This window comes from Anabrus simplex, chromosome 12, assembly GCF_040414725.1.
Source record: "Anabrus simplex isolate iqAnaSimp1 chromosome 12, ASM4041472v1, whole genome shotgun sequence".
NCBI classification, from domain to species: Eukaryota; Metazoa; Arthropoda; class Insecta; order Orthoptera; family Tettigoniidae; genus Anabrus; species Anabrus simplex.
Genome location: NC_090276.1, coordinates 73,742,813 through 73,755,526, shown reverse-complemented (window position 1 = coordinate 73,755,526; position 12,714 = coordinate 73,742,813). Strand labels below are relative to the sequence as shown.

Below are 12,714 nucleotides of genomic sequence, written 5' to 3'. Positions count from 1 at the left end.
TGTTCACACCCTGGCCAACCCCTACCAATCTTACCACCTCACCTACACTTCCCTCAAAAACTAACCGAAGAAGTCTTAAGATGTGTCCTATCTGCTTTTCTCGTCAAATTTAGCCAAATTGTTCTTGCACTAATGTTATTCAGTACCTCTTCATTCTTGATACGATCTATCCATCTCATCTTCAGCAAGCATTCTTCTGTAGCACCACATTTCAACACCTTCTATTCTCTTTCTTTCTGATCTAGTGATAGTCTGTGTTTCGCGTCCATACAATGCCACACTCCACACGAAAGTCTTCATGAACAACTTTCTAATTCCTATATCAATGTTCGAACTGGGCAAATTTATTTTCTTAAGAAAAACCTTCCTTGCTTGTGCTAGTCTGCATTTGTATGTCCTCCTCGCTTCTGCTATCGTTATTCTACTACCCAAGTAACAATATTCATCTATTTCCTTTAAGATTTTAATCCTAAATGGTTAGTTTCCTTGGCCCGGGAACTGATTGTGTGTTCTATAAACGAAAGTCACATTGAAAATAATATTTTTACCCGTAGAGATGTTTTCATCTGATTAGAGACAAAAGTGTATTTTATAAAAGATAAATATATTGCTAAAAGCGAATTTAAAGAAAACACTGAACTTTAAAAATACGTGTTTCTGCTCACAAACATGAACCTCCATTCCGCCCGCCCATAAATTTTCCCGTTAGTGATTTAGAAAATACTGGATTTAGTTCACTGAGGAAAGTCTTGTAGCGCTAGGAAGTCGGTTTGTCCACCCCTTGTGACACTGCGATATAAATGACTGTACATTTGTTACTTGGGATTATAGTTAAATATAATCTAAGTCGTATTTCACAAGCTCTGTCCCGCTACAGGATTGTCAGAGCGGTTTATTAAATGTAAGTCGTAATGTAGCAGGCTTTGCTCGCGTAATGTTGTCAATATCGTAACTCGCCTTGTTTGCCCTTGTAACGAGGTAACCGACCTCGCTTGACTCGAACCACACAACAATGAAGAGTATCGGCAATGGAAAGGGAATGTTCACAACACAACAAGAATTTACCAAAGGAGATTGAAAATGAAAAATAAAATTTAAGGAGTCTGGTACAAGCAATGCCAGACTTCGCTGCACCTTAATTTCTTTCAATGTGTTTGAGACCTCATGAGTCTTTCATCCCCTTCTGGGTGGAGCTCAAAATATAACAACAGTGTCCGTTGCCTGTTACAGGGCTCACTAAAAGAGGGATGGCCACCACGAGGCTGCTATTGAGAATTGCCCAACACTCTGCCATCGGCGTGAAGGCAAAGGCTAAGGTAGGAATAAACTGATTGGATGAAGCTGCCTGCAGAAACCATGAGAGGTGAATTGAGTTTCACAGGTTACCTAGGCGAATGCGACGATCGGCTGGGGCTCCAGTATCGCGTAACTTGTTCTGTTCTTGGAATTCTGCCAGCCGCTCTGTTCTCTCGAAAGTATGTTCGATAATCTTTAAGCCATTCCTTGTCCAAATGTCGGAACATTTTACGAAAGAAGGGAATATTTGGCACTTCTTTGCACCACAGTGTTCTCAGGTATTCACTGTTTCATTTCTTTTGACATAAATATACCCTTATGGCTGGAGGTCACCTGAAATTACGAGTCTTTCATGGAGAGACATATTTATGATTATTTGATTTTCGAAAAGGGAAAAGTGGTCCCTACATCTGGAAACCACTGAGATAGATCACATGATGTGCTACCACCGCGGAAGTCCTGAGCTACAGTAATTGTTAAGCCGGCCGCACACGATCGTTCGATTTCGTTTGAGTCCATCTGGCAGCGGTCAGAATTACGTAGGCGCACAGGAACACTCCGCGCCTCGCCGCACTCCAGATTTTTTTTTTCTATTGGCTTTACGTCGCACCGACACAGATAGGTCTTACGGCGACGATGGGAGAGGAAAGGGCTAGGACTGGGAAGGAAGCGGCCGTGGCCTTAATTAAGGTACAGCCCCAGGATTTGCCTGGTGTGAAAATGGGAAACCACGGAAAACCATCTTCAGGGCTGCCGACAGTGGGGTTCAAACTCACTATCTTCCGAATACTGGATACTGGTCGCACTTAAGCGACTGCAGCTATCGAGCTCGGTACTCCAGATGTTTAGCCAGGAGGTATTGCGCAGAGTATAGGCTTATTGATTTTGTAAATAATAATAATAATAATAATAATAATAATAATAATAATAATAATAATAATAATAATGGCACTTACCTTCCTCGGCATAGAAGTCAATTCCCGGTTCGCTTTAGGATCTTTTGAATGACTGCACAAGTTGGTGTCAAGAGCTACACTTTGTCGTGATAATGTGGATGCCTTACTGGGAGATTGTAATAGCTGTCACCTCAAGAATGAGAATAATCTTGACCACTACGTGTCTCTTGAATAGTCTACTGGCAGCAGTTTTGATCGAGGATTCCGTACACGCAGGAAGTCCAGTTGATGGCTTGGTGCGGTGGATTTGTAATCAGCTGCGCCTGTCGAGCCATCAAGGGTTTACTCACATGCGTTAGGTTTTTCGATAGGCACCCGGCCAATTGAACGGATAGATCGCTCCTGTGTGGCCGACGCGCGCGACACGGAGATGTTAGCACCTCGAGATGGCAGTGTACATCTGTCGTCGCACGTGTTATCTGGAAATCATTTCTATTTCGAAAGTTCCCTGGTTTTGACGTGAACAGGTTTTTCTTTTCTGTCCGGCGCTGGCCGTGTTCCAGCGCTGAAACACCCGTCACAAACCGTGACGCTATTTGACCGATATTTCCGTGTCGATTGTAATCATATGGTTGCAAAGAAGATCTCAACTACGACTTAAAACCAAAACTTCTGCGGATCATTTCAGCTGGTGAAGCCGTTAGCGACGAACGTCTCTTTAAAAAAAAGTTGTGAAATTTTTGGAGAAAGATATTTGTGTTCTTCTACCGCTTTTCCAACACATCTATGTGAGAACAGTGTCCAACATGTGTATTTGCTCCTGTTTTACGGCCGGATGCTCTTCCTGACACCAACACTATGTGGAGGGATGTAATCACTATTGCGTGTTTCTGTGGTGCGCTGTCTGAATATGAAGAGGAAAATGTTGGGGCAAACAGGCAGTCCCTGGGAGAGAGAGAGAGAGAGAGAGAGAGAGAGAGAGAGAGAGAAGAATTAATCAGACGCGATTACAATACCCGATCTGGCCGGGAATCGAACGACGGATGTTCAACGCTGACCATTCAGCCAAGGAGTCTGCGATTACGTCACTAAATTCCGAGCAAAATTAGACCAAAAATAGCTACTTTTACCTTTTTTCGAGACGCCGACGTGCTTAAATTTAGTCCCACAGGAGTTCATTTTACGTGCCAGTAAATCTATTGACGTGACGCTGGCGTATTTGAGCACCTTCAAATACCACCGGACTGAGCCAGGATCGAACCTGTCAAGTTGGAGTTAGAAGGCCAGCGCAAGAAAAAGATGATTCAACAACTAAACAGATCCTTTACAATTGTTTACCTTCTACTCATTCCTTGTATGATATTCTCAATGAATGGAAATGGATTTGAAGGTCAGTTAACAATTACAGCACAAATAAAATCCACAGTTGCCCTTTAGAATATCCTGCGAATTTTGGGTGAATAAGAAATAATAAAATATGATAATGTATTATTTCTTCCTAAAAATTACAATCCTTTTCTTAATCATCGTTATCCGGTCCATCAGAGTAGCAGTTTGCCTTTTTCTACCACTACGAGCGCTAATGTGAGTCAATGTGGAGTTTCACTTAAGCTCTTATAACTACATTCGGTGTGGACATTTTTCAGAAAATCAAAAAACGCCTGAGGGTGTTGAACCAAGGAACACATTACAGAAATAATTATGTACGTAGATAAGTTAATTTCGCTAGGATTCCAATAAAAAAAGAAAACTAGCAAAGAAACAAGCGATTTTAGGTTTTTTCGAAATTTGTTTCTTTAGGTTCGTAGAGGTATCCAAGACTCACAATTTGAAACCTTTCGGGGCTCTTCAACTTTCGACACAGTCGTTCGTAGTATGGGAACCTCACTTTATCCGCTAAGAAATGTTTTCAGTATAAATAAATAAATAAATAAATAAATAAATAAATAAATAAATAAATAAATAAATAAATAAATATTTTACAAGTTTTCAGCCTTCAAAGTTAACGCCGATGTTTTCATTACACCAGACCCAGTATCTGTGTCAAGGTAAACTAGACTATTGTACATTAAAAAGGGAAACATTCTTTCGTCCATTCATTTCGCACATCTCAGCTTGTAATGGAAATAACCCACCGGGCAATGTGTGTCCGCCTGCCGGAACTACCACATAATATCGCCGGCCTTGCGGCTAGCAATTAGCTGAGCTCGCTTTTAGTCCGGAGACCCCAGGCCACTGATTAACCGCTACTAGTCATATTGACCATATGACACTAACGCGTGCCTTTCCATTTATTAACCCACTAAGGTTTTTTTCCGCTCGAAAGCCTGCGATACGATTTAAGAAAGTGGTGATGGTGTTAACACTCATCCGAAAGAAAAATGAAAGAGCCCCACAGTTCTCCCCCTGTGGGTGAGGGCGTTAGAATAACTCCCTGCCTGTCGTAAGAGGCCACTAAAAGGGCTCTGGACTTTGGAGCGTGGGTTGGCGACCACGGGGCCCTAAGCTGAGCCCTGGCATTGCTTCCACTTACTTGTACCAGGATCCTCACTTTTATCCTTCCTATCCGACCTCCCTTGGTCAACTCTCTGTTCCGACCCCGACGGTATTACGTATGGAGGCCTAGGGGTCTTTCATTTTCACGCCCTTCGTGACCCTTGCCTTCCTTTGGCCGATACCTTCACTTTTCAAGTGTCGGACCCCTTCCATTTTTTCTCTCTGATTAATGTTATATAGAGGATGGTTGCCTAGTTGTACTTCCTCTTAAAACAGTAATCACCACCACCACCATCACCACCACACACTTCGAAAATGAAGATACCGCCCAAAGAAAGACGAGGGCCATGTAGGGCGTGAACATCAGACTCCCGAGGCCTCGAATGTTCTGATACCTTAGGTTTCGGAAAAGAACAAGGGTTAAACCAAGGAACGTAGGATATATGAAAGTGAGAAGCCTGGCACAAGTAAGTAATGTCAGGACTCGGCTAAGGGCCCCGTGGTCACCAACACACGCTCCCAAGTTACGAGCTCCTCCCATGTCGCCTCTTACGACAGCCGGGGGATACCGTGGATGCCACTCTATTGCCCTCACTGACAGGGGCAATTTGTGAAAATGCGTCTGCAAGTATGAATAGAAATACTGTCTAATAATGCTCCTAAGGGATATTTATAGCGAGTTGCTAAAAAGGTGTCTTTGATGTAATTTTGTGACCGTTTCCTTGTTCTCGAATTGAGGGTTGTGACAGTCTCCACTCCCATCTGATACAAACGGAACTTTTCAGAACAAATTCATTCTTTGGAAATGAATTGGAATTTGCCGCTGCGATATCAGCCATCAAAGACTTAACAACAACAAAGTACGAGGTAGGATTTGAACCTCCTGTCTTCATCGTTTGGGTGCGTAGGGCTTTTGCCGTGTCGGCTACGGTGACTTCCTGTTTTTATGTGTTATTCGTAGCTATGACCTTGCCACCACATTTTCTATCATTAAATTACCATTGGCACCACCGGTCCCGTCTGTATTGTCTAGACGAAACACTAACGTATCATTGTTCTACGACTGGCGAACATTGTAAGTTATCGTGTGTCATCTTCAGCTAGTAGTTGTTCGAGAAGATCTTACAATTCATGAAATAAAAGAGATAGAATTAAATGATTTTAAGATTATGCTCTACAATACCACTACCTAAGAATGACCCAAATGGATTGAAGCATATTCTAGTTTTAATATGACTATATACACCATTTAGTTTTAAGTGGATAGTCTTACTTGTATTGAATAGGTCGACCATTACAAATACATTCTTATTAAGGATCTGTTGACAAATTGTAAAGTCAGTACGGAACCAAATATCAAATTGATTATTTGTAACACATATTATGAGACAGCAGATTGTTTCCAATACTTCCACATAGAGTTTGTATGAGAAATGAGTGATGATTCGTTTCCTCGACAAATATTGTTCATATATTGCGTCTCCACCTTGTCTTGGACTGCCAGTTTGTCATTCTCACCCGACAAAGTGTCCATACACTGCTATTCATGCTCATGAAGCAAAAACCGGTATTTGTTTTCAGACCCGGGACGTAACTCACTCAAACGCCTAACGACAGCCTGGAGAGCAGAGACGGTCCTCACCACGCCACAGTAGATACAGTAGTTTGTCGGCTCTAATAGACTATGCTGCACGCATGAGCGAGCCCATCTCCCTTTGTGCGGAACTCTCCTACATCCAACTCGCGGAAATTAACCGCTTACCAGCATTACAAACTCGTAGACGACAAAGACATTGAGCGGTTACCATAAACACAAATATGTATGCTTCCGTTATTTTCTACATCTACTGTGAAAATAAAATTTTTTGAAAAGCGGAATGATCTAGTTTAGGAAAAAGTGATTGTGACTGGTGAAAAGAATCCAGAGGAGTTAATATTGGCAGATTTCTCAAAAAAATAAATCGCCGACAAAGTGGCTGTATGGTTTGAGTCAGCGTGCCTTCATGAGATACTAGACTCGAACCCCACTGTTGGCAACGTGTGTTTACTCATTTTCACGCCAGACAAATGCTGGGGCTGTATGTTAATTACAACCACGGCCATTTGTTTCCCAGTCCTAGCCGCTTCCTATCCATCGTCGCCGTAAGACGTATCAGTGTCGGTGCGACGTATAAAAATATATATAACTTATACACCTTTACAGATGACCTTGCAATAGTTTCCAACAACAGGCAAGAAGCAATCGAGTTCATAAAATCGGCTCAAAATTTCATTTGAAAAGACGTAGTATGTGGAAGGAAGTGAATCAACATTCGACAATCGGCCATTAATCAGCAAATTCGAAATAATCTTCCAAGTAGATAAATACAAGTCCTGTATCTAGGAGAAATCATTCAACCAGGAGGGATAAATCAGGCAGTAACCAAAGAACTGCTAAACTGCAAAGAGCTCACAAAATCACTTCGAACAAATACAACAAAAAAGTCTATATCAGAATGCAACACAATCATCAAACGGGAGGCACGTTATTCATCCGAGACCTGATAACTGGCGGCAGAGCACAAGTAAAAAAAATAATCGAAGAAACAAGAGAGGAAAGTTCTCAGAAAAATCCTAGGACAAAATTCGAAAATGTAATTTAAATAAAAATATCCACAGCAAATTTATCAAGTAGCAGCAAAAATCACAGATAAAATTACAACAAGGCGATTAAAATTCTACGAAGTCCTACACAGAATATATTACAGCAGGCTGACAATGAAACTTCTAAAACTAACACCAAACCTGGAAAAACAGCAATAGTTGGTTAATAGGAATAACGGGGCAACAACAAGAAATACATTGAAGATAGAACAAAATGTAGAAGATTAGTGAGGAAACATATATTTGCACAGAAAGCTAAAATAAAATATTCAGGATGGACATAAGGACGCTGAAAGGAACTCGGTGAACGAATGAAGAGATTTTCCGGAAGAAAAGAAAAAAAAAAACATTGTACTAAATAAATACTTTCGGGTATAGTGCGCATTGGTATCACCCAAATATCACTATAAAATTTGTCACAAATGGAACATAATAATTGCTTTTACACATATCAAGTGAAAAATCCCTGGCAAATTAAGAAATATTTGAATTTTGGAGAATATTATGTATACGTACTTTACCACTTTACAAGTACATTTGGCGTTGCGCTCACAGTGACACACGTATGTCTGTTGTCTTACACTTTCAACGATTTCGTGTGTGATATCTGTTTTCACTGAAGTTCTTTGCTTTCGTTTCATTGCTTCACTTGTCAAACATCATCATTTCATGAATTGTATCGCGATATGCAATATTTAATAGGCAACAAAATGGTATGGCCAATGTACATAAGAAAAATTCAGTGGACTAGTGATTTATTGGTCCAGGGATCGAGCTACTTTCGTTCGAACAGAAATAAAAATATTTATTGGTCCAGGGATCATGCTATTTTTCTGTTGACCTCCATTTTGCTGTTTGAACTGGCCGCTCTAGTCATATGGACAAAGATAATGAGAATCTACAGACATAGCACTCCCATTCCACGGTGCTAGCCCTGGACCTGAAGAAAGTAACAAAAGACGGCACCGGCAGCGTAGTACGTCATAAACCAGTCCTGTCTACAAGCCTTAAGTATGTTTTCATATTTCTCAAATAACGCCGGTATTTCTTAATTTGCCAGGGATTTTTGACTTGATATGTGTAAAAGCAATTATTATGTTCCTTTGTGACAAATTTTACAGTGATATTTGGGTGATACCAATGCGCATCGTACCCAATACTTTCAAACGGCTCTTTAGTTGGGCAGAACTATTATTATTATTATTATTATTATTATTATTATTATTATTATTATTATTATTATTATTATTATTATCCACGACTCACAGAGTCAGGAAGCAACTCAAAAACTACAAAAATTATGGTCAAAATAGGATTAAGAATTTCTTTTGAAAAAAATACCCACTGCATCGATTGGCCGTGTGGTTAGGGGCGTGCGGCTGTGTGCTTGCATCCGGGAGATAGTGGGTTCGAATCCCACTGTCGGCAGCCCTGAAGATGGTTTTCCATTTTCACACCAGGCAAATGCTGGGACTGTACCTTAATTAAGGCCACGGCCGCTTCCTTCCAACTCCCAGGCCTTTCCTATCCCATCGTCGCCATAAGAGCTATCTGTATCGGTGCGACGTAAAGCCTCTAGATGTTTGTGGTCTTGCATTGCCAAGCACCATCACTCTTAGCAAATTCCTTCCATATTTCGATACTGAACGACTGATAAGTGAGTAGCTGTGTTTTCTTTAGCCACTGCTACTCTTCTTCTAACCTTTTGCCCGATATTTTCGGTTTTTAGTTCGTAAAACGTGAGCAAGTTCAGAAAACTCCTACACATTAACGGCCGCCATTTTAAGGGGTTGATTTTTGAAAATATTCGTGACAAATATTAGATCAACTACTCGAGCAGTTTTAATGTGATTGAGGGAGAGAAAAAAAAACACGACTCATTTAAAACTCATACGTTTATTCCGAAAGACACGTGTAACTCGATGGTCTTCACAGGAGTGTTAAGTTCGGTCAATTCTTCCTTTTAGCTCATTTTAAGGAGCAAAAATACAATTTAACTTAAACAAGACATTATAACTTGTATTTGATGGTCATTACTGAATTAAAATGTCCGAACAGTAGCATCCATTGAATAATTCCAGTTTAGTAATATCGAAACTACATAGAAATTGGCTATTTAACATATTAAACCACCCTTACTGGGCAGTAAATGAATTCCACAGAGCCATAATCGTTAATATTGAAAAACTCTGATTTGTTCGAAATTTCCAAAACCTTTAACTGCTCTCCTCAACAATTTACTTTATGCAGATACGATGTTCTTAGATGCAGGGGTCGACTTGATATTTTTCAAATAATATATTCTGAGTTCATAATTTTGAGACAGAACTTCGTGTGATAACAGTTTTCTCTGACTATGTTCATTAAATGTTGTTTCGTAAGACGTCATTTATAAAGCGAAAAATCGAGAGACAAGTAGACGCTCACGTGGGCACTTAACTCATGGGACGTGCTCGATTGCTGTGACGTCTTGGGCGATACGGCAATTGAAAACAATCGATAGCTCACTGACGTCATAGTCTTGTTAGACGGGCTCAACACCACCGACAAGGTTAAAGCCGGAACATGTGAAAAGTATTAACATATCAGATTGTGGACAGTTCTAAGCATGCCCTACGCCACAGCGACCGAGATAAGTATTTTGGCGACGATGGCACAGTACTGGGATAATAACGATCGCGACCCAAATTTAACTAAGGTACAACACTAGCATTTGCCTGATATGAGAATGAGAAACTACTAAAGACCACATAAAGGACTGTCGGCAGTGGGGTTTGAACCCACCACCTCCCAAATACAAGCTCACAGTTGTGTGAACCGATCTGCACAGCACTGCAAATCTGTACGGGGAGGTCTTAAAAAGAAAGGAAATTCCCCTAACATTTATATTAATGTCCAAAGCCTGTTTCCAGTCATTCGACCGGGTCAGGAATGGAATGATTGAAGAAGCCCTTATCTAGCGGCGAGGGTAGGAACTGTGCCGGCTGCCAAAGCCTGTCGCACTCCTCTGGGGTAATGATTAATGACTGAGAGATGAAATGAAATTATATTGAAGAGTGTTGCTGGAATGAAAGATGCAGGGAAAACCTACCCGGAGAAAAACATGTCTTGCCTCCGCTTTGTCCAACACAAATCTCACGTGGAGTGACGGAACTCAGCGGTGAGAGGCCGGCGCGCTACCGCCTGAACCATGGAGGCTACCTGCCATTTATACTGTACTTATTTATTGTAGCCTACACATCGGAGATCAGTAGAATAATAATAATAATAATAATAATAATAATAATAATATGTGCTGATGTTAATGCAAGTTTCTCTATCAAGCACTGCGAATCTGTTAGGAGAATTACCTATGTTATGTATAATAGAGGATGCCCCTTACATTTATGTAAGTTCTTTAGCCTGCAGAATGAATCTAAATAGAGAGTTGCATATCTGGTAGGCTATGTCCCATAAGTATATATACATTTCCTATCAGAGTTTTACGAGGACGATGCTGCACGGCATATTGCTTGGCTTCGGTCCGCTAGCTCTCGTATAGCGAAGTTACTCAAATAGTCTCACAAGGCTGAGCGAACTGCGTTCCAGCCCTCAGTCCAGAGTTAAAATCCTTGGCCTGGCCGACAATCGAACACAGGGTCTGTAGGTAAGAGGCAGGCACGCTACTCCAATACTCTTGTCAACGCTTGATCGACGTTCGACAGGATCGCATAGCATCCAAAAGCACTTGCAATACTTTTACTGTGTCAGTAAAGAACTCCTGCGGGGAAAAACATATATGGCAACTCGGCGTCTCCAATTAGCTTGAAGGTGGTTAATGAAACGTGAGCCGGGCTGAGTGGCTCAGACGGTAGAGCGCTGACCTTCTGACCCCAACGTGGCAGGTTCGATCCAGGCTCGGTCCGGTGGTATTTGAAGCCTCGTGTCGGTAGATTTACTGGCGCGTAAAATAAGTCCTACGGGACTAATTCCGGCAGCTCATCGTCTCCGAAAACCGTAAAAGTAGCTAGTGGGACGTAATGCAAATAACATTATTATTATTATTATTATTATTATTATTATTATTATTATTATTATTATTATTATTATTATTATTATTATTATTATTATTATTATTAATGAACGTAAAGCGACTAACACTTGATTTCAGTACGGACGCTTGTAATGAATGCAATATTCCCGTTTTTATAGACAAGAAAATAAAACTATCTGCTCTTTCGGCAGCGATTTCCAGTGCCCAGAATTTTTTTCTGGCATGTAAGATCCTTCACATGAAGCTCTCGTGTGCTATAGATTTTCTCGTCTTCAATAAATCACCGATGTCGGAGTCTTATTTTTAACCTAAATCCATTAAACCATCGACATTATTTGAGGAATTTGGGTGCCCTTATATCAACATTTGTGTAGGTGAGGCCATATTTATTTATCGGATATGTTACCTAGGAGAATAATGGACTCTGTTATGGAGGGTAAAAGAAGTAGAGGGAGACCAAGACTACGATGGTTAGACTCAGTTTCTAACGATTTAAAAATAAGAGGTATAGAATTAAATGAGGCCACAGCACTAGTTGCAAATAGAGGATTGTGGCGACGTTTAGTAAATTCATAGAGGCGTGCAGACTGAACGCTGAAAGGCGTAGCAGTCTATAATTATTGTGTATTTATTTTTTTATTTTTTATTTATTCCAGTGATAACTCTGTTCATGGGGATGGCTCCTTAACCACTGTTGCCTTGTTCTTATACAAACATATATTTAATTACACTGTTCGTCACCCGATGGTCCCTGTGTGGTAGTAGAGTTTACAGATTTAGCGCAATATACCCTCACCTACTGTGCACTAAAACTTTGAAAACTTGTGTTCTTGTGTGTTAATATCATATCTTCTCCTATCTGCAGGTGATCCACGACGTCCACCTAGGTCCCGCTCATCTCATACGCAAGCGCAGTATCGACCAACCACTTCGCATCATCCTCTACTACGACGAGAGCGTCTACAGGTAAGACTTGATCGGAGTTGCTGTAAGATTGGAGAGAATCTTGAGTTGAAAATCTCACTCTGACCACAGTTAATTCTTCTTAGACATCAGCCGCGTATGTAAGGGAGAGGTACATATTTCCCTAACTTAGGCTAAATGAAGTAAAAGTCTAACTTTTATAATTCAACACGGCTGGTTCTCGTTTCCGAGTTTACAGTTTTCCTTCAATTCATAGCAGTTTGTGTTTGAACTTCTGGTGACTGCATAGGCAAATTCTTAAGGAAAAAATACGTCCACTCACCGTCCAGCTTAAGGACGTCTCAGGTCCCGTTTCACTTTATACCACGAGAACCAAGTATCTTTGTGACGTGGCAGGTGTCCAGAAAGGCAGATCTGCGTGTGGAA

The 12,714-nt window shown here is 40.8% G+C and overlaps 1 protein-coding gene across 1 annotated transcript in view; it reads left to right on the top strand.

Annotated features, from left to right (window-relative positions):
* Invadolysin (leishmanolysin-like peptidase, invadolysin) overlaps nt 1–12,714 on the top strand; it is a 550,229-nt gene that overhangs the window by 340,994 nt on the left and 196,521 nt on the right. Inside the window, exon 2 of the mRNA XM_068229813.1 lies at nt 12,230–12,330. Coding sequence (XP_068085914.1) covers nt 12,230–12,330 — 101 coding nt within the window. The remainder of the gene's footprint in view (nt 1–12,229; nt 12,331–12,714) is intronic.